A 20,587-nucleotide genomic window follows, 5' to 3' on the forward strand; every position below is an offset into this window, starting at 1 on the left:
GCCTGAGGCCATGGACTAGCTTCAGTAAGGGTACTTCCTCCTTACTGCTGCTGTTTTATTAACACCATTATCACCTCAGAACTGTCAGCTGTTTCTTGAGCAGAGATCTGCTCCTGGCCTGTCCCCCAACCCCCTTCAGATTTAGACTTAGCTAAAGCCTCTTTAAATGTCCATGTCTTTCACAGTCTGTTTAGTCAACCTTAAGTGTCATTATTGTTCCTTCATGTGTGTTTTTTTCTAATATCTTTCTTCTCTTTTTTCACAGGCTGAGAAAAAAAATGTTTTCTGCATGTGAAAGCTTCTCTTACTGTGTGCCCACTCTTTAACTCAGAATTAATTTCTTTTAATGGCAGAGACTATGAGTAAAACTCATTTGGGCTTTCAGTACACTGTTGATGGCCGGCTAACTACTGTTTTAAGACTCTCCTCCTCCTCCCCCTCTCTTTCCCCCTCCTCCTTCTCTTCCCCCCCTCCTCTTCCTCCCCTTCCTCCTCCTCTTCCTCCCCCTCCTCAACGCAGGATCTTGCCTTTTATTTACTTATTGTGCATTTGTGATTTGCCTGCATGTATGTCTATATGAGGGTGTTGGGTTACCTGTAATTGGAGTTATAGACAGTTGTGAACTATCATGTTTGGGATTGAACACAGATTTCCCAGAAGAGCAGCCAGTGCTCTTAACCACTGAGCCATCTCTCCAGATCCTGTTTTAAGCCTTTTATAAATTCATACAATCACTTACCGACTCTAAAGCTAAGATTTGCCTACACTTAGGCCCCCAAACTGGGTAATGTCTTATACCTGAAATCAATTCATTCTTGCCAGGAAAGAGGAATATATCATAAATGTATGCTTTAGTGCTTATAGTCTCCTACTTCCAGTCTTTGATTTACTTTTGAAAGTTTGAATACATTCTTGTTTATTTCATAACCATAGATTTCCTTTCTTCTAGAATATATGAGAGCCTCGAGTACATAGAAGATAATGCTACAGTTTTTCATGCCTGCTATCTTGCTGCAGTAGCTAATACTGAAATGAAAAATTCAGTGGCCTTAGGCCATTTTGTTCTTCCTCCTGCATGTCTGCAAAAAGGTTAGCAAAGATCATAAACCTATCAGTTTGCCAAACCCAGCCAATCCCTATTAAGATAACCAAATTTAATTTAACCAATCTCTAGTCTCAATTGGAAATTTTGTGGTTTGGTTTTTAGCTTTTGGGGTGTTTTTTTTTTTTTTTGTCTGTTTGGTTTTTTGTTTTTACTTTTGACAGTGTCTCACTTCATATCCCAGTCTTCTGAGTGCTGGGATTATAGACCACTACCCGCAGAAATTTTTGAATCATTTAATATACGTGAAACAAATTTGGACTTGGAATCAGATATCATGAGTGAATATTCTGGCTTTCTTCATTCACACATTCATTTAGCTTTTTTGTTTGCCAGGTTACAAATACAGTGTGAAAATTCACTTGTGATTAAGACTGGTAAATATTACCCTCAAAGTAAAGTGCTCACCAGCTAGGATCCAAAACTTAATATTTTTTGTTTGTTTGTTTTGAGGCATAATCTTATTATGTAGTCCTGCTTGGCCTGGAACTCACTATATACGCCAGGCTGGCCTCATACAAAATGTGTAGCCCATGCCCAGTGTTTTGTGATTTAACATGCTAGTGACTTCCAAGTGATTTTGAGGATAAAATGAGGTCATAGATTAAAGTGTATTACACATGGTGAGGATTTAATAAATATGTTCTTTGCTAGTGTGGAATCTCTTCATTCTAATATTTCTTTAAATGATTGTTATAATAATAAGCACATATATTTATGCTTTTCATTATACCTTTGTAAGTACTTTCACATTATTTCAGCAACTTTATGAAGAGAGAAAGAAAAGTAAGGAAACTGCTTTTGAAACTGGTCCTTTCAGTTTTCCCTGCTTGGAATGTGTTCTTATCATGTTTGTCCAGCGCTTAACCTAGGAGATCTACGTAACATTATATATCTCTTTTTATAGGTCTTATGTTAGTTACTCAATTTAAAAAAAACTTATTGTGTGTGTGTGTTTCCTGCATGTATGACTGTGCACCACAGTGGTACCTGGTACCTGTGCTGTCTTGAAGAGGGCATCAATCAGATCCTCAGGAACTGGAGTTACAGATGGATGTGAGCCACCATGTTGGTGACAGGAATTGAACTAGGGTCTTCTGGAAGACATGCGGTGTTCTCAACCTCTGAGCCCTACTCAGTTCTTAATGAGGATTTTGTTTACACAATAATTCTATGTTCATTTCTAGAAAGACAAACTGAAATTGTTCATAGATTTCCAATGATGAAAATATAAAAAACAAACCCAAAACTTAAAATTATTTTCATAGAATAGCCCTTAGAATCCTCAAAGATTGGTTTCTTGTAACTAGTGTTCCAGCAGAAGCTAGTTATAACACTTAGTTGTCTAAGTGGTTATGCAAACACTAATGACTTATGGTAAAATTGATTTGTTAGAAATAACCCTAAACCTCTCTCTTTTTCATTCTTTTTTTAAAAAAGATTTATTTACTTTTTTATATTTATGTTACTTATATATATATATAATACTTAGTATATATAATATTTATATGTAAGTACACCGTAGCTGTCTTCAGACACTCCAGAAGAGGACATCAGATCTTGTTATAGATGATTATGAGCCACCATGTAGTTGCTGGGATTTGAACTCAAGACCTTTGGAAGAGCAGTCAGTGCTTTTAACCACTGAGCTATCTCTCCAGGTCTTCTCTTTTTCATTCTTGAGAAAGGGTCTTATTGTCACTCTGGCTGACCTGGTACTAATTTTGTAGCTCAGGCTAGTCTCAAATTCATAGCCATTCTCCTGCCTCATTCTCCTGAGTGTCCCGATTATAGATATGAACCATCATGCCCATAAGCTTTTTTTTCTTTTGTACACGTTTTTCTTAGGTACCCCCAGCTGGCCTTAAATTGCCTTCAAAAACTTAACCTTCAAGGAGCTTGTCTTATTGAATAACTATTTGATCTAGTAACCTTATTTTAAATTATCACTCCTATTGAATATTTGAATTCTTCACACACACAGACATCACACACCAAGAAAAAATGATTCACATAATGTACTGAAACATTTGGAAAGTGGATTGGAAATTCTAATTCTTAGGCTTTTCATTGCTCTAATTCAGTAGGAATTTGGGCTTTAAACAAGTATCTTAAGAGGTTATTTTGATTCAAGTAGAATAAATATGACCTATAAGTTTCAGACTTTATACAAAATACAGAAATTACTTTTTAAAAAGTATTGAACTTGTTTTTCTCACTACAGAAATACGAAGAAAAATTGGTAGTTTTATTTGGGAACGAGATGAAAAATTTCAGATAGCAAAGGTAAGAGGAAATTAAAGTACTTGACTGGGATATACAGTTTCAAAAATTTTGAAAGCAATATAATCTGTGACATTGCATCAACAGTCTAGATTAAGGAATTTAAAGGGATGCTTTTATTGAATATTACCTGGTTTCACATTGTTTTTACATAATACATTGAAGTATTTTGTATAAATTAAACCATTCATTAAGAACCATGAGTGCTCAGCTGTTAATGATGTAGCTCTGTTGGTAGAATGTTTGTTTCACTTGCAAGAAGCCCTGGATTTTGTCCTCAGCACAGCATAAAAACCAGAAATGATAGCATATGTTTGTAATCCTAGCATTTGGGAGGTAGGAGCAGGAGGATTAGAAGTTCAAGAAAGCCTGTCACTGATACTGGAATGACATTTCAGTATACTTAGTCTGTTGTGATATAATAAGTACACAATATTATCTGTGTTACATTGTTATTTAAATGCTTAACCAAAATCCAGTTGTGTCTTAATCGTGAATCCAGGAAGTGACTTACAACAAAGGCAAGAAGATGGTTCTAAATGGAGATACAACAACCAACTGTGATGTATAAACCTTGATCAGGCCAGGCATGGTGGCATATGCACTCTCCAGCACTTGGGAGGCAAAAGCAGGCAGATATCTGCGAGTTCAAGGGCAGCCTTGAATATATATGAAGCATTTTGCCAGGCATGGTAACACAGGCCTTTAATTCCAGCACTTGGGAGGCAGAGAGACAAGCAGATCTCTGAGAGTTTAAGTCCACCCTGATCTACATAGCTGGGAAAAATTGATATTAGATAATAATGATTTGTTAAATTTTCTTAAGTATGCTAATTTATTATAAAGATGAAAAAATATATTTTTGAGAAAATTCATACTAGACCTTAAGGAATAGAGATGTTATATTTTTAAATGGTCTCACAAAGCTGAAAAGAACACACTCAAGGTAGCAAATTCTGAGTGTAAGCTATATAGTATTTTACTATTTTATTTTAAAACTTCTTAGTATGTTAATTTTTTCAGACTGAAACAATAGAGAGAAATCTATATTTCCACAGCCAGGCAATTAATTTACATATTTCATCTTAGTTTCATTAATTAGAAATGTATTTGTATGTGCGTATGTATGCACGTGCCACAGCACACACATGGAAGTCAGAGGACAGCTTGGGGAAGTTGGTCCTCCCCTCGCCCTGTGGGCTCCTGAACTCACACTTGGGCTATCAGGATTGCAGCAAGCTCTTTCTTCTTTCTTTCCTTCCTTCCTTCCTTCCTTCCTTCCTTCCTTCCTTCCTTCCTTCCTTCCTTCCTTCCTTCCTTCCTTCTTTCCTTCCTTCCTTCCTTCTTTCCTTTCTTTCTTTTTTTGGCTTTTCGAGACAGGGTTTCTCTGTGTAGTCCTGGCTGTCCTGGAACTCACTCTGTAGACCAGGCTGGCCTCGAACTCAGAAATCCACCTGCCTCTGCCTCCCAAGTGCTAGGATTAAAGGCGTGTGCCACCACTGCCTGGCTTAAATTTCTTTCTTTTCTTTTTCTTTTTCTTTTTCTTTTTCTTTTTCTTTTTCTTTTCTTTCTTTTTTCTTTTCTTTTCTTTTTTTTGAGCAAGCACTCTTAATTGCTGAGCTGTCCCACTGGACCACTAATTTGTTTTTATTCCCAGAGTATCATCATTTGAAAAGAATAGTCTCTTCAGGATCTTTGGCATGAAGGTGATAAGTTATAAAAACATCTATTCTCTTATTTGTCAGTGTTTCTACATAAGCGATGATGGATTTTTTTTTTATTATTTGGCAAATTATCCAGTATACCAGTACTGTTGTACTTAAAGGAGCCTAAAGGTCATTTAATTTTGTTAATAAAAATGCTGACACTAAGCCGGGCAGTGGTGGCGCATGCCTGTAATCCCAGCACTCTGGGAGGTAGAGGTAGGCGGATTTCTGAGTTCGAGGCCAGCTTGGCCTTGAACAGACTGAGGATAGCCAGAGCTATACAGAGAAACACTGTCTGGAAAAAACCAAATCAAAAAAAAAAAAAAAAGAAAAGAAAAAAACAACAACAACAACAACAAAAATGCTGACACTAACAGAAGATTTAAAAAAACTTAGTTCACATGACTAGATATTAGTACCATGGAACCAAATTTTCTTAGCCTCAACCTAATCTAATGTCTTTTGTGTTAAAAAGTTAGTATGAGACCAGAGGGATAGCTTAGAAGTGAAGACTACTTCCTGCTCTTTGAGAGGTCCAGAGTTCAGTTTACTACTGAACCCCCGAACCTATGTCCCGTGCCTCACCACTGCCTGCAACTCTAGCTTAGGGGCTCCAATGAGCATTTCTGGCCTCTGGCATTTCTTGCTCACATGTGACATATACTTACACAGACACACAGGTAGACAGATACATGAAAATATTAATATAACATCTCTTTTTTGGTTTGTTTATTTGTTTGTTTGAGACAGGGTTTCCCTGTGTAGCCCTGGCTATCCTGGAACTCACTTTGTAGACTAGTCTTACCTCAAACTCACATAGATTGATTGGCCTGTCTCTGCCTCCTGAGGGCTGGGATAAAAGGCATACATCATCGCTGCCCAGCATAACGTTCTTTTATTGATTATTGACTAGCCATTACCATTTGAAAAAGGATCTTCTCCATTCCTTCAAAATATATATATAAATATTACATATTAGCTATTATAATACTGTAATCACATATATAAGCAAAAAGTTATACTATCAAATGAAAACAACAAGATAAGTCTGGAGTAAGTAATTTGGAGCATTATTATTACTTAGGGAAGATTAATGATCTAAATACCAAATTTTCTAATGACTGTGTTAAATATATTAGGAACAAGCACGTTAGTAATTTGTGTTTTAGAAAAGCTTAATATACTTTTAGTTCTGTCACAACTTCAGAGGTAAATATCTCCATCACCATTACTTCATTCAACTTCATAGTTTTTTGATTTGTAGTTTATAGGAAGTAGAAGAATACTGATTTCAAAGGTTTTAAGAAAGTCTTAAGTTTGTGATGCTTGGTTTTCTTTTCTTTCTTCTTTTCTATATTCTCCTTCCATTTCCCTCAAAGTTCAGTTGCTGGCTACAGCTATAACTGGCATTTAAAATTCTGGTCTTCCACACGCCTATAATCCCAGCACTCTGGGAGGCAGAGGCAGGCGGATTTCTGAGTTTGAGGCCAGCCTGGTCTACAGAGTGAGTTCCAGGGCAGCCAGGGCTACACAGAGAAACCCTGTCTCCAAAAAACCAAATCCAAAAAACCAAAAAAAAAAAAAAAAAAAAAAAAAATTCTGGTTTTCCTTTATGTTCTAAAAGGATAGTTCTATGAGTATATATACAGAATTTCATAAACTTCCCTACTAGGGTACTATGGCTAGAAATAAAACAAATTTAGATGATTTTGATATATATTTTAACTTAATTTAAAAATTACTGATTAGGAACTAGAGAAATGCTTAGCAGTTAAGAGCACTGACTGCTTTTCTGGAGGTCCTGAGTTCAAATCCCAGCAATCACATGGTGGCTCACAACCATCCTTAACAAGATCTGACTCTTTCTTCTGGAGTGTCCGAAGACAGCTACAGTGTACTTACATATAATAAATAAATAAATCTTAAAAAAACACTGATGCCCTCTTCTGGTGTGTCTGAAGACAGCTACAGTTTACTTACATACAATAATAAATAAATCTTTGGGCCTAAGCCAGTGGGGCCGGAGCAAGCAGAGGTCCTGAGTTCAATTCCCAGCAACCACATGGTGGCTCACAACCTTCTGTACAGCTACAGTGTACTCATATACATAAAATAAATAAATCTTTTAAAATATTACTGATTAGATAATTAGTTGCTAAATTTTTAACTGTGAATTCTTTTGCAATTTACAGCATGATAGAATGACATCAAGTGAAAAGGAAAACATTGGCCCAACAACAGAACACAAAGGAGAACTTTCCAAAAGGTATTGGTTACTTTGTGTCTTCAAAGTGAATAGAGAATCTTTGAGCTTGATTGTGATTTATCTTTCACAGTTCCTCTGAAATTATCATTATTACTATTCTCATGTATAGACAAAGAGATCTAAGATTAAAAAGATTAATTTGTTCAAAGTCATACAAACTTTTACTAGAAAGAAGTGAGGCTTCAGTGATGGCGCACTGGTTAAGAGAACTTGCTGCTCTTATGGAGGACCTGGGTTTTGTTCCAGCAGCCACATGGTGGCTCAACCATCAGTTACTCCAGTTGCAGGGGAGCTGGCACCCTCCTCTGACATAGAGTTCCAGGCACACATGTGGGGCACATACATACATGCAGGCAAAGTACTCATGCACATAAAATAAAAATAATAATTAAAAAGAAGGTGATGATGAAATATTGATGAGTCATATACTGTCAATCAGCTTCTGGCCTCCACAGGCATGCTTACATATGTGTACACACACAGTAGCATGCAATCACACAATCATACATCATACATGACAGCATGCCAGGCATTTTTACATTTTAGCTGAAATCTTGGCATTAGAGGGATTAAAATGATCACCAGGCTAGCCTAGGCTACATAGGAAGATACTCTTGAGTTTTGTTTTTAAACAAAGTTCAATTATGTGAATATACCCTAGGATTCTTTTTAATTTTCAATTTTTTTTAAATTAAGAATTTCATAGTGCATATTAAGCATTTTTAAAATCAAATCTACCTAACTTCCCTTCCCTCTAATCCTTAACCCCTCTCCCAATTTCATGTATTCTCTCTCTAAAGTCTTGGCTGTCCTGGAACTTACTATGTAGACCAGGATGGCTTCAAACTGACAGATTCTCCTCTTGCCTCTGCCTCCTCATGTTGGGCTTGCAGGTGTGCACCACTGCATCTGGTTTTTCTGTCCCTTAAAATCCTGATGTGTCTACTTAGTGTGCACGGGTGTAGGACCATGTACTGGAGCACTGGCAGCCTCTGGGGATGCATCCTGAACAAATCTTCCCTTATAGTAGTGATCTATGACAACAGCTTCTCAGCTAGGGCTGGGGCTTCGAGAGCCCCTGCCTTACTCATCTTGGATCGTGGCTGGCTTGATTTTGTGAAAGTCCTATGCATGTAGTATAGCCACTGTGAGTTCATGTGTTCAGCAGCCCTATCCTGTTATGCTTCAGACCTCCACTACTTCTGTAGAGCCTTTTTTAAAGATTTATTTATTTATTTTATGTATATGAGTATACTGATGGTTGCAGGCAATCATGTGGTTGCTGAGAATTGAACTCAGGACCTCTGCTTGCTCTGGCCATGCTCACTCTGGTCCAAAGATTTATTTATTGCTAAGTTTTCAGACACACCAGAAGAAGGCATCAGATCTCATTACAGATAGTTGTGAGCCACTATGTGGTTTCTGGGATTTGAACTCAGGACTTTTGGAAGAGCAGGCAGTGCTCTTAACCGCTGAGCCATCTCTCCAGCCAGAGCCTTTTCTTTATTGAACCACCAGATGGTGCAATGTGAACATAAATAGAATACATCCTGAACTATCTGCATGAAGCACCTACTGATAGTAAGCGCATACTAAATGGTATATTATTATTGAACCTTTGCTAAGCACAAGGCATTTGTGAGACAAGCAGTTCACAATATTTCTTTTCCTGTTTTCCTTTGGTTTTTGGGGAGGATTTTCTTTTTTCTTTTCTTTTTTCTTTTCTTTTTTCTTTTTTAAAGATTTATTTATTATTATATGTAAGTACACTGTAGCTGTCACATCAGACACACCAGAAAAGGTCGTCATATCTTATTGCAGATGGTTCTGAGCCACCATGTGGTTGCTGGGATTTGAACTCAGGACCTTTGGAAGAGCAGTCAGTGCTCTTAATTGCTGAGCCATCTCTCCAGCCAGAGACAGGGTTTTTCTATGTAACAGAGCCCTGACTGTCCTGGACTTCCTTTATATACTAGGTTGGCCTCAAACTCACAGAGGCCCACCTGCTTCTACCTTCCCAAGTGCTGGGATCAAAGGCATGCAGCACTGTGCCTGCTGGTTTACAATATTTCACTTGATTCTCACAGGTCGTATATGCAATGAGCCCTATTCATTTTACAATTGAGAATATAAATCTGGAGAGCTAAATAATTCATTAAGCTTTATCCAGAAAGAATAGCTGAATTTGAAACCATATCTAGATCTGGAGTTCAAACTCTCAACCACTGTGCTATTTTCCTCTTCTCAGATATTCCTCAAATTTTAAAGTCACATACACTTTAAATTTTTAGTGGTTTTAAATTATTTTACAATAAATGTAACAGGCTTATGGATCTAGCTTAGTTGTTAGAGTGATTATCGAGTGTGCCTGGGCTTTGGGTCTGATCCCTAGCACTGCATAAACCAAGCATACAACACATGCCTATAATCATAGCACCCTGGAGGTGAAGGATTAAAAGGTCAAGGTTATTCTCAACTATGTAGCTAGTTTTAGGCCAACCTGGGCTTTATGAGACTCTGTTTCAAAAATGCCAAAATTTGAAAACAATGTAAATCCAATTAATTCATGAAAATGAGACATAGAAAAAAGAATAATAGAAATTTAAATTAGAAATAATTCTACTCATTAGCCCTGTCTTCTATTGTACAATAACACAGTTTGTAGAGCTGAGGTCATCTTGAAGTCTCTTGGCTTTGCATTTTAGTTTCCCCTAAGATTGAAAACCTTATTTTTTATTTATTTATTTATTTTTTGGATTTTGTTTTTTTCGAGGCAGGGTTTCTCTGTATAGCCCTGGCTGTCCTGGAACTCACTCTGTAGACCAGGCTGGCCTCAAACTCAGAAATCCGCCTGCCTCTGCCTCCCAGAGTGCTGGGATTACAGGCGTGCGCCACCACCGCCCGGCTGAAAACCTTATTTAATGTTATACCTCAGTGTTAGGACAGACTGTAAGAAAGCAAAGCTATAAATTCAGAAAAGGAGTAAGTTGAAATCCCCTGCAGTGGTGAACTTTCTAGGAGGGAGAGCCTTAGAACCATGATGGGGCATGGTCAACTTGAGAGGGAAAGCTTTGTGATTGTGAGGACAGCAGCACACCAGAGCAGCATGAGGGGGCTTGAGGGAGGAGAGCAATGGAGACGGTTAGAGCATGGTATCAGAGACAGCATGGCAGGACCGCAAGGACAAGATGCTGTCCTCTAGTCTGGGAGGAGCGTCACATAAGTAAGAGCTGGTTGTCACCAACACACGACAGAGGAATGAACAAGAGACAGAGAAAGGGTTAGAAATCCTTTGTTGAAGGTGTAGGGGAGCCATAGCTTGGAGCCAGTTTCAGGGGACATCAGAGCTATTTGTTCCATGCTCCATCATATTTGTTATAGTAAAGGGAGCAGTCTGGGCTTGTGTCACAGTGCAGAGCTTGTCAATTCTTTACCTCAGAGGACAGATGATAGGGGAGGTATGGTCTGATTTCTTCTAAGCTGCTATCTTAAATATGCAGGCAGGCCCATGATCTAAGGCAAACCTTAGAAGTTCTTCAATATTTCATTGTGCTTCGTGGTTTTCCCCACCTTGTTTTTTTATTTGTTATGCTGATGTATAGAGTACTGTGCTAGTTAATAATCTCAATAACTTGAGTACTGAAGAACATAAGTCCTGTGGCCATTTATAGAGTCCACTGTGCTTTTCTTTGGCATATGTAAGGTGATATATGTGTATACATATATGTGTTGGTTGTGTATGTATATAATAAATTATTTTACATTTTTTACAGTGCTGGGATTAAACTCAGACTCATGCATGCTAGACAAAAGTCCTACCACTGAGACATTCCTAGCCCTATTATAAATTATTATTATGCATTGGGGGTTATTGAGATGACCCAGGCCTCTGTATATTCAATAATTGTTTAATTTGTGAAGTAGCTAAGAAAACCAGACATCGTTATGTGTGCCCTAGACTTTCTTAATATCACAAAAGAAAGCTCACAATTAACATTTTTTTACCAAGTAAGAATAAGACCTGATTAAAGAAGTATTAAATTATTATATACCTTGTCTGGCATTAGAGCTCATTTGTAATATAAATTTAAAAATCAAATATCAATGTGACTTTCTGAATGCTTCATTTTTAGTGCTGAGAATCATTTCATAAGAACTCCAGTTATAGAAAATCAGATGTGCTTCCCTCTTCAGAATTATCCCGTGAACAACATGGTGACAGGTAAACTGAAGTAATGACTAGTGTAACCTCAGCTAGGGAAGAAGCAAGGGGACTGGGTAGAGCAGAACTTTACCAAGCAGAGCCTCTTCTTATACCACGGTGATAGGAGACGTGCCATTTGTCTGCCCAGACAGTCCCCTGAAAAATGGACCATGCATGCATGGGCTTTATGGATTCTGTGCCCACACAGGGGTCTCTAGTTAGAAGGGAGGCTTGCTCCTGCTTACATGAGACAGTTGCCATTTGTTTCTGACATTCAGGCATCAGTTCTTTGGGTTTTGTGTTTGTAGTACTGGAGGTTGAACCTAGGGCCTCATACATGCCTAGAATCAGGCTCTCCATGGAGCCAGAGACAGCTGGATCCTTTCTGTGACTGCTTACCAACCACATAACATGAGGCCTTCCCTTCCCTCTGAGACCTTGGAGAAGGGACCTCCCTACCTTAGAGGCTTGAACTCTGCTCAGAGCCCCCACCATGCTGCTGTATGTCCTTCTGTTTTATGGTGTTAATAATTCTTCTAACGAGGTTTCAGCTTGGGATGGTGCAAGAGATATGCTAGATGGATTACAGGAGACAACTATTTTTTTTTTTTTTTCCGAGACAGGGTTTCTTTGTGTAGCTCTGGCTGTCCTGGAACTCACTCTGTAGACCAGGCTGGCCTCGAACTCAGAAATTTGCCTGCCTCTGCCTCCCAAGTGCTGGGATTAAAGGCATGTACCACCACCGCCCAGCAGGAGACAACTATTTTATTAGAAAAGTTATTGTCATAGAGAGACAGACAGAGAGACAACAGCATGTGGGGGCTCTGGAACAGTTCAGAGCCCCAGTACCGGAGACAGACAGCATGGCAAAAGTGGCCATAAGTCTTTTTATACTTTTCAGGGGTGGGGAAGGTTCATAGACACCTGCAGCCAGCTGCTATCTAATTCCAGGCAGGAGACAGGGAAATGGGTGGGAAGCAGGATATATGACCCTGAGATATCAGCTCACCCTCCGGGGTGAGACCATATAGCACCCTGTTAGCTAGGGATTGAGAGACAGTGTCTCAGAAGGATGCGGTCAGTTCTGAAAGTGGGAGACTACTACAAAGTCTTGTGGCCCAAGCATGAACTAGATTTTAACATTTCATTGTCACATTTAATAACTCTCTTATCCCAAAGGATAGTGTACCATCCCCCTTAAAATTAAAGCCCAAGCCTGACACTTTTCATTAAGCACAAATTATACCACCAGGTCTCTTCAGTTGACCTGTTGAGGGCAGTGACCCTGCCTGGCCTGCTAAGGCTGCCAGAGTCTAGGCTCTGGATGTAACAATTTTAGTAACATTATTACTGTTTGTCTCTTCCTATCTTAAAAGAGTTAAGTTCTGTGACTGTTAAGTTTCTAAAGATAGCATAAATGGAGGTGTTTGATTATAGAAAGCCCTAGCCAGAGCCTTGTGTTAGAGCAGGGCTTCTCAGTTTGGGCACTGCTGGACAAGTTGTTCTCTGGGCAGAGATGGATGAGTGTTGCCTTGAGCGCGATTGTAAGGTGTTTCCCACTAGGTACCAGCCAGCCAGCTTCTTCCCCAAACTGTGACAACCAAAGATAAATATCCCTAGGCTTTGTCAAGTGGCCCCCAAAATAGTGGGTTTTTTAAAGTTCTTTTTATTATCTCCTCAGTTTGATATCAGTTGTTATCATCTATAAGACATTCTAATTGATCAGTTACCTATGTGATAAGTAGAGAAAAGAATCACTAACAACATGAATACCCACATGGGGGTTTTCATAAAGTGTACTAGTTTCTGTAAATACAGGCATTTGGGGGCTGAGCAAAAGCAATACTGTGACTTTGTAGCCTGGGTTACAAAGTGAGTTATGAGCCACCATAACTTCAGTGTTGAGAATCTATCTCCAAAAATCAAGACAAACCAAGCAAACAGACAGACCTAGGCACACAGCTCAGGTGCTCGTGTGTGCCCAGGGTGCACAAAGCCTGGGGTGGCCCTCAGCAAGGGTCCTTAGGTCCTTGAGGATTTTGGCAAAGCACTTTATTTATGTATTTATTTATGTATTTATGTATTTATTTATTACATGGATTTTTTCAAAAAATGCACATGGGTATTTTTGCCCGGGTGCTTGATATCTCCAAAGACTAGAGGAAGCCATTGGAGTTATAGACAGTTGTGAGCCACCATGTGGGTACTGGGAACTAATCTTGGGTCCTTTGTGAGAGCAGCCAATATCTTTAGCCATTTAAGCAATCTCTCCAGCTCCCCACATGGGGGTTTTCATAAAGTGTATTTAAAACATTGTAGCTTGTTTCTCTCCAAGTAAAAGATCCAAAAGTAATAGAATATCCCAGCACTTGGGAGGCAGAGGCAGGAAGATCTTTGAGTTTGGGACCAACCTGATTTACAGAGGAGTTCCAGGACAGCTGGGGCTACACAGAGAAACCCCGTCTCATCCAAGACAGCAGTCCATCCTTCTCAAAGGTGACATGTCAACACATTGGCCAGCCCAAGTAGGAAGTGCTCAGGGACTAGATGAGTTTGTGGATACAAAGAGGTGGGGACCACTAGTTAAGGCCTTCTTAGAGGCTGGTTTCAACACAAGAAACAGCTCTCACCTCACAGAAGATAACATTTATTGTAGCTGCATGTGAGTGACCATGATTTAGGAGTACGGATTCAGGTTTCCCCAGATTTCATGCTCCCACATGGTAATCATTTCATGAAGTTTTTGCTGTATATTTAAATTTTACCTATCACTATTGTATATATCTACCTGCTGGCACATGATGTAGATGTATGAACTCATGTGCCACAGTGTACATGTGGAGAACAGAGTCTCTCTGTACCATGTGGACCCTAACTGGACTCAGATAACCAGACTTGGCAGCAAGTGACTTTACTTACTGAGCCATCTCACCTGCCCTGAAACAAGCAGTATCTAAAATAAAGCTTGCTTTGTCTGTAGCCACAAGAGTTGTGGTGGGACTGAATACCTGATTTGTGCTGGACTGACCATCGCTTTTTTTCTTTTTTTTAATTTTTGACGTGGTACATCAGGTTAACTCGTTATTAAGGTCTCTCTCTCTCTCTCTCTCTCTCTCTCTCTCTCTCTCTCTCTCACACACACACACACACACACACACACAGAAGTGGAGTGAGATAAGGGGTGATTAGTGGGACTCATACCTAAGACCTCATGTGTGCTAAGCAGGCATTCAGCCAATAAGCTATACCAAATGACCATTTTTAATACCATTAAAAGAACCCAGTCTGCCAGGCAGTGGTGGCGCACGCCTTTAGTCCCAGTACTTGGGAGACAGAGGCAGGCGGATTTCTAAGTTCGAGGCCAGCCTGGTCTACAAAGTGAGTTCCAGGACAGCCAGGCTACACAGAGAAACCCTGTCTCAGGAACCACCACCCCCCCCAAAAAAAGAACCCAGTCCCCCAACCCCCTGAAAAGGAAAAGGAGGTTAAAATTTAGAGAAAACTATGAGCAGTAAGTGATGACAGTTGATTCTGACTAAGGCCAAGTCCCAGCCAGCAAGTGTGCTGAGCTGTGGTGCGCCAGGCAGGGTATGAGATAATGCCAAAAGCTGGACTGGCCCAGCAGGGTTCCCAGGCTCCCTTTGTAACATTCTTCCTTCTAGGGTATGGGACAGGGTCTTCCAGAATGAGGAGGCTTTTGATCTGCCATAGAAAAGATTGGTTAGATAATTTAAGATGACAGTGTAAAAAAAAAAAAGTCTCCTCAAATGGGATAAAAGGTAGGATTTTAAAGACTATAAATGATCATGGTCTAGAAACAGATTCAGCTTATACCAAATCCCTTGTCCCGGTATGGTAACAGTTTGATGAAGTTTTATAGTAATAGACAAAGATGAGCATATGTAAGATACTTTTTAAATTTGTTGGTGGGAACCAGCAGAGCAGGGAATCTGACACAGCCCTCAGGTGCTGTCTGTGATGCCCTTAGCCTTGGGTTTGGTAGCTCAGGGCCTGCTACGTTTTACCTACTGGTCACAAAGATGTCATCTTGCACTCTGAGGTGGGAGAGGAGTATTAGTAAATAGACTGTAACATGTCAGCCTCTCTGCAGTCAGAAGTTCTGACCAGTTAATCAGCTTCACAGAAGGTGCAGTTTCTTTTTGGAAAACTTCTATTCACAATTATCAGCTCTAAGACAAAAGGGTGGGGGTATAATAGAGTCCCTGTGAGCTGTCTGGGAGAGAAATCATAAGTCTGTACCTTGGGGACCGAGTCACAAGCCAAAAACGGGATGAAAGCTGAGAAGCATCGTGGCAGCACACTTATTCCTTGAAGGAATATATTTGCTAATTAACTTTGTATTTCTTTCCTAGATGCCTTTAGAAACCTCACTTAGTGTATGTGTGAGGGGGTCCCTGCAGGTTATCCAGGCAGGGAAGCCAGCCACTGGAAGAGATAAGAATGAAAACCCAAGTGCAGATTGACTTCATCAACCTGGATCAGACTCTGAAGAGTCTGATACCAGGCAGATTATTGAAGGCATATTGAAACACAGTAAAATTTGGAAAAGGATCTCTAGATAACAGTAATTCCAATTCCAGATGCATAATAAAGCTTAAGATGTGATTACTTAGCAGCCTTTTATAAAGTACATGTGACCATGAGGGTGGGTTCAACAGCTAAAAGTCCTAGAATCAAGTGTGGTCTCCAACAGATAGCGTATAGGCCAGCAGGCCATAAAGAACATGTGACATATACTCTAAGGATTGGTAATGGTCTAGGGAGGGAAGAATCTGGAATGATCATTCTGAAGAATTTGGATGAGGTCTGTCCCTTCTGATAGCAAAAAGGTCATTAGCAACCTCCATTCTCAGCTTTCTGGGTGGAATGCAGGTATTTTATTTTCTCTCCTCTACTGAGGAGACGCCCTGTGTGTTAACATTCCTGGGTCTCTTACTGCTTCTCTATGAGTACAAGGCCCTAGTGCCCTCTACATATGTGTGCAATAAGCATTTAGAAAGTCACCCAGGGCTGGAGAAGTAGTTCAGCGATTAAGAGCACTGACTGTTCTTCCAAAGGTCCTGAGTTCAAATCCCAGCAACCACATGGTGTCTCACAACCACCTGTAATAGGATTTGATGCCCTCTTCTGGTGTGTCTGAAGGCAGCTACAGTGTACTTACATATAATAAATAAATAAATCTTAAAAAAAAAAAAGAAAAGAAAAGAAACAGTCACCCAGTGCATGTGTGTACTACATGCTTAGAAACCTTGGGTATTATTCCGGATGGTGGTGGTACACTCCTGTAATCCCAGCACTCTGAGAGGCAGAGGCAGGTGGATTTCTGAGTTTGAGGCCAGCCTGGTCTATAGAGTGAGTTCCAGGACAGCCAGAGCTATACAGAGAAACCCTGTCTCGAAAAAAAAAAACCAAACCTCAAATCCAAAAACACAAAAAAGAAAGAAAGAAAGAAAGAAACAAAGAAAGAAAGAAAGAAGGAAGGAAGGAAGGAAGGAAGGAAGGAAGGAAGGAAGGAAGGAAGGAAGGAAGGAAGGAAGAAACCTTGGGTAGTGTCTGTGCAATGAGCCTCTCCCCATTTGTTACACACGCTTCCCCAGCAGGCCAAGATCGTGGGGACACAGGGATGTTGCAGAAGGGCTTCAGGAGAGCTAATGATGTAGATGCCCATGACTGAAATAGATGAGAGATACTAATCTCTGTGGCTGGATTCATTTCAAACTATAAGTAGACTGTTTACTACTAAAACAAGCTATATGCATAAATTCTGTTGCTACTGATGGTACTTTTAAATTCAGGCATACCTGAGATATTCTAGCTGGGCAGTGGTGGCGCACACCTTCGATCCCAGCCCTTGGGAGGCAGAGGCAGGCGGATTTCTGAGTTCAAGACCAGCCTGGTCTACAGAGTAAGTTCCAGGACAGCCAGGGCTATACAGAGAAACTCTGTCTCGAAAAGCCAAAAAATAAAATAATTATTAAAAAAAAAAAGGTCTTCTAAAAATTTTTATATACACTGTTTAGTATTAGTATAAACCACGAATATTTGTATTACATGTAAAATTCAAAATGGTAATTATTACATTACCACTTAAGATATTTAACTCCTTCCTTAAGCTGTCTGCATTTAGGCAGGGATTCTATTTTGGCATTCATATCTATTGCAGGTTATTAATGACATCAAGATTATACACATAACTTTTATTGACTGACAGCAGTACTGACTTTTAATTTTTCACTAAAGAACATCATCCTAGTTTTACAGTGCTTGGAATTGTCTGCTCTGTGATGGCTGTGCTGTTGCAGTTGGAGAGAGGTCTGTACATCAGTTATTGGCAGTCATTTGGTTTAAGTGCTTAATGTTCCAGCCCCAATATGGAACTATACTCTCAGTAATCCAAGTTGCTTATCTGTACCTATGTTTTTTAAAAGTAGAAGAAAAAGTTAAGTGTGTTGGTTCACACATATAGTTCCATAACTTAGGAGGCCAGAGCCGAGGGTTGCTGAAAGCTCATGGCTAGCCTGGGCTACAGTTATTGCCATGCAAACATACACTAGGTTAAAGTGTGAAACCTGTCTCAAAAAAAAAAAAAAAGTATGCCAGTGAAGAGGGAAGATAGAGAGGAGAGGAGACACATATATTTGCATGGAAAGGTTATGATAAAACTCATTATTTTGTAAACTAAGTGGTGGGGGGAGTGTTAAGGGCTGGAGATGTAGCTCAGCTGCAGAGTGCCGGCCTAGCTTGTACAAAGCCCGGCCGCCAGTGCTGGGACTTGGTAGTCATTTCAGTACTACAGAAGCAGGAAGTTAAAGATTTAAGGTTGTCCTTGGAGAATCTTCTCAAAGCATTATTTCTTCTTCTTTATTCTTTTTTGTTTGTTTGTTTGTTTGTTTTTCAAGACAGGGTTTCTCTGTGTGGCCCTGGCTGTCCTGGAACTTACTCTGTAGACCAGGCTGGCTTCGAACTTAGAAATCCACCTGCCTCTGCCTCCCAAGTGCTGGGATCAAAGGCGTGCACCACCACCACCAGGCTTTCTTTACTCTTTTATTTAAAAACAAAATCTATAAAATTTTAAACTAATAAATCAAAGACACTAAAACCCAAATAGCATGATAGGATTTAAAATGTATCTATTACTTCTTATTTTTATAGGTTATATATCAATTGATGCCTTGGAGAAATTCCTTGGAGAATTACATGACTTCATTCCTGGAAGCTCAGGATATTTGGCATATCATGTTCAAAATGAAATTAATATGTCTGCTATAAAAAACAAATTAAGAAGGAAACTAAGTTAAGCTGTACTTACATTTTGTCACTTATTTTTTATAAAAATAGTATGATGTGTATAATTTAAATATGAATGGAGAAAGAATTATTTTCTTAATATGTGTCCTGAGAAAACTCAGAATCATTTGACCACTGAAATCTGTGACACATTCACAAATTGTGAGTTATTGCCATCCAAACATGCTTACAAGAATTCTGTCAAAGGCTCTTTTGATTTTGACTTTAATATTGTATTTTTTCCCCTAGGTTCAATATTGAATTATTGAATTATGATGCTGGTCAGGTTATTTTGATTTAAAATAAATTAGGAGGCTATAATTGAACTGTAAATGTTTGTTTCTGAAACATAGTGAGTCAGGTGCCTCACAATCCCCATGGTAGAGTTTGAGGCCAACACTGTGGCTTATGAGGAAATGAAGCCCTTGGGAAAGTGTCTTGCCAGGGTGACTAAATGAGACCCAACCCAAATTGGAATATGACTTTCCTGATTTTCCAAGCTGGTAGTCATACCCTGTTCTCCTGTATGGCCATGCTGGAACCTCTGTGTCAGCTCTGTGTATCTCACTGTGTTGTTCCAGCTGGCCTCTAGCCCCCACGTATTGTTCCTACCTCAGTGCATTCCAAATAAGCTGAAACTGTAGCTGTGTACTTCTGGACCTAGCTTTTGTGTCTTTTATATAAATCTAGAGATGTGGCAATCTCAAGAGGCAGTTTTGCTGAGCTTGGTAGTACTGACCTAGGTACTTGGATGACTGAGGCAGGGGTATAGAAAGCCCTAGCCAACCTGGGCAACTTCCTAAGTCCCTGTCTCAGAATAAAAAGTTAGAAGAGGCTGGGCAGTGGTGGCGCAGGCCTGTAATCCCAGCACTTGGGAAGCAGAGGCAGGCGGATTTCTGAGTTCGAGGCCAGCCTGGTCTACAGAATGAGTTCCAGGACAGCCAGGGCTACACAGAGAAACCCTGTCTTGAAAAAAAAAAAAAAAGTTAGAAGAGGCCAGTTACAAAGCTTCTTTCTACTCAGCATGTAGAAGGTCCTAGAGCCGGGCGTGGTGGCACACACCTGTAATCCCAGCACTTGGGAGGCAGAAGCAGGCAGATTTCTGAGTTGAGGCCAGCCTGGTCTACAGAGTGAGTTCCAGGACAGCCAGGACTACACAGAAAAACCCTGTCTCAAAAAAACAAAAACAAAAACAAAAAGAAGAAGGAGAAGGAGAAGGAGAAGGAGAAGAAGGAGGAGGTCCTGTGTTCATTCCCATGAAATTACTTCTTTACTTAGAGTTTGGTGGGCTAATCACTTTCTGGAGACATAAATGGAATTTTTCTGAAGATGTCTTCTTAGACCTACTTGTTCTTCTGGTGGGTATAGAGTTATCTAGAGAAAGCGTCTCTCTGTCTCTGTCTGTCTCTGTCTCTCTCTCTCTCTCTCTGTGTGTGTGTGTGTGTGTGTGTATGTGTATTATTTGGATGTATGTGAGCTATAACTATACCTTTTCCCTACAACTCAAACTTCATAACATAAAATTATAACACAACTCTCAGCTTCAGCATTTGAGAATTATATATTTTTGTCTGTTTGGTAGTTTTTCCTTACTTATTTTTGTGTCTGTGGTTAAGTCCTTCTGAACTTATAAATGAAAAAAAACCCTGAAACATTATCTTTTCCTGAAACATTAAATATTGTCTTTTCCTGAACACTTTATCTTAGTCACGTTCTAA

At 39.6% G+C, this 20,587-nt stretch overlaps 1 protein-coding gene across 1 annotated transcript in view; it reads left to right on the top strand.

Annotated features, from left to right (window-relative positions):
- The window catches only part of Terb2 (telomere repeat binding bouquet formation protein 2), a 20,962-nt gene extending 659 nt beyond the window's left edge, over window positions 1-20,303 (top strand). The window contains exons 3-7 of the mRNA XM_052181468.1: window positions 950-1,089; window positions 3,327-3,388; window positions 7,284-7,357; window positions 11,491-11,579; window positions 18,735-20,303. Coding sequence (XP_052037428.1) covers window positions 950-1,089; window positions 3,327-3,388; window positions 7,284-7,357; window positions 11,491-11,579; window positions 18,735-18,880 — 511 coding nt within the window. The 3' untranslated portion in view covers window positions 18,881-20,303. The remainder of the gene's footprint in view (window positions 1-949; window positions 1,090-3,326; window positions 3,389-7,283; window positions 7,358-11,490; window positions 11,580-18,734) is intronic.
- The last annotated feature ends 284 nt before the right edge of the window (window positions 20,304-20,587 follow it).

The sequence above is a fragment of the Apodemus sylvaticus genome, chromosome 5 (assembly GCF_947179515.1).
Source record: "Apodemus sylvaticus chromosome 5, mApoSyl1.1, whole genome shotgun sequence".
In the NCBI taxonomy this organism is placed as follows: domain Eukaryota; kingdom Metazoa; phylum Chordata; class Mammalia; order Rodentia; family Muridae; genus Apodemus; species Apodemus sylvaticus.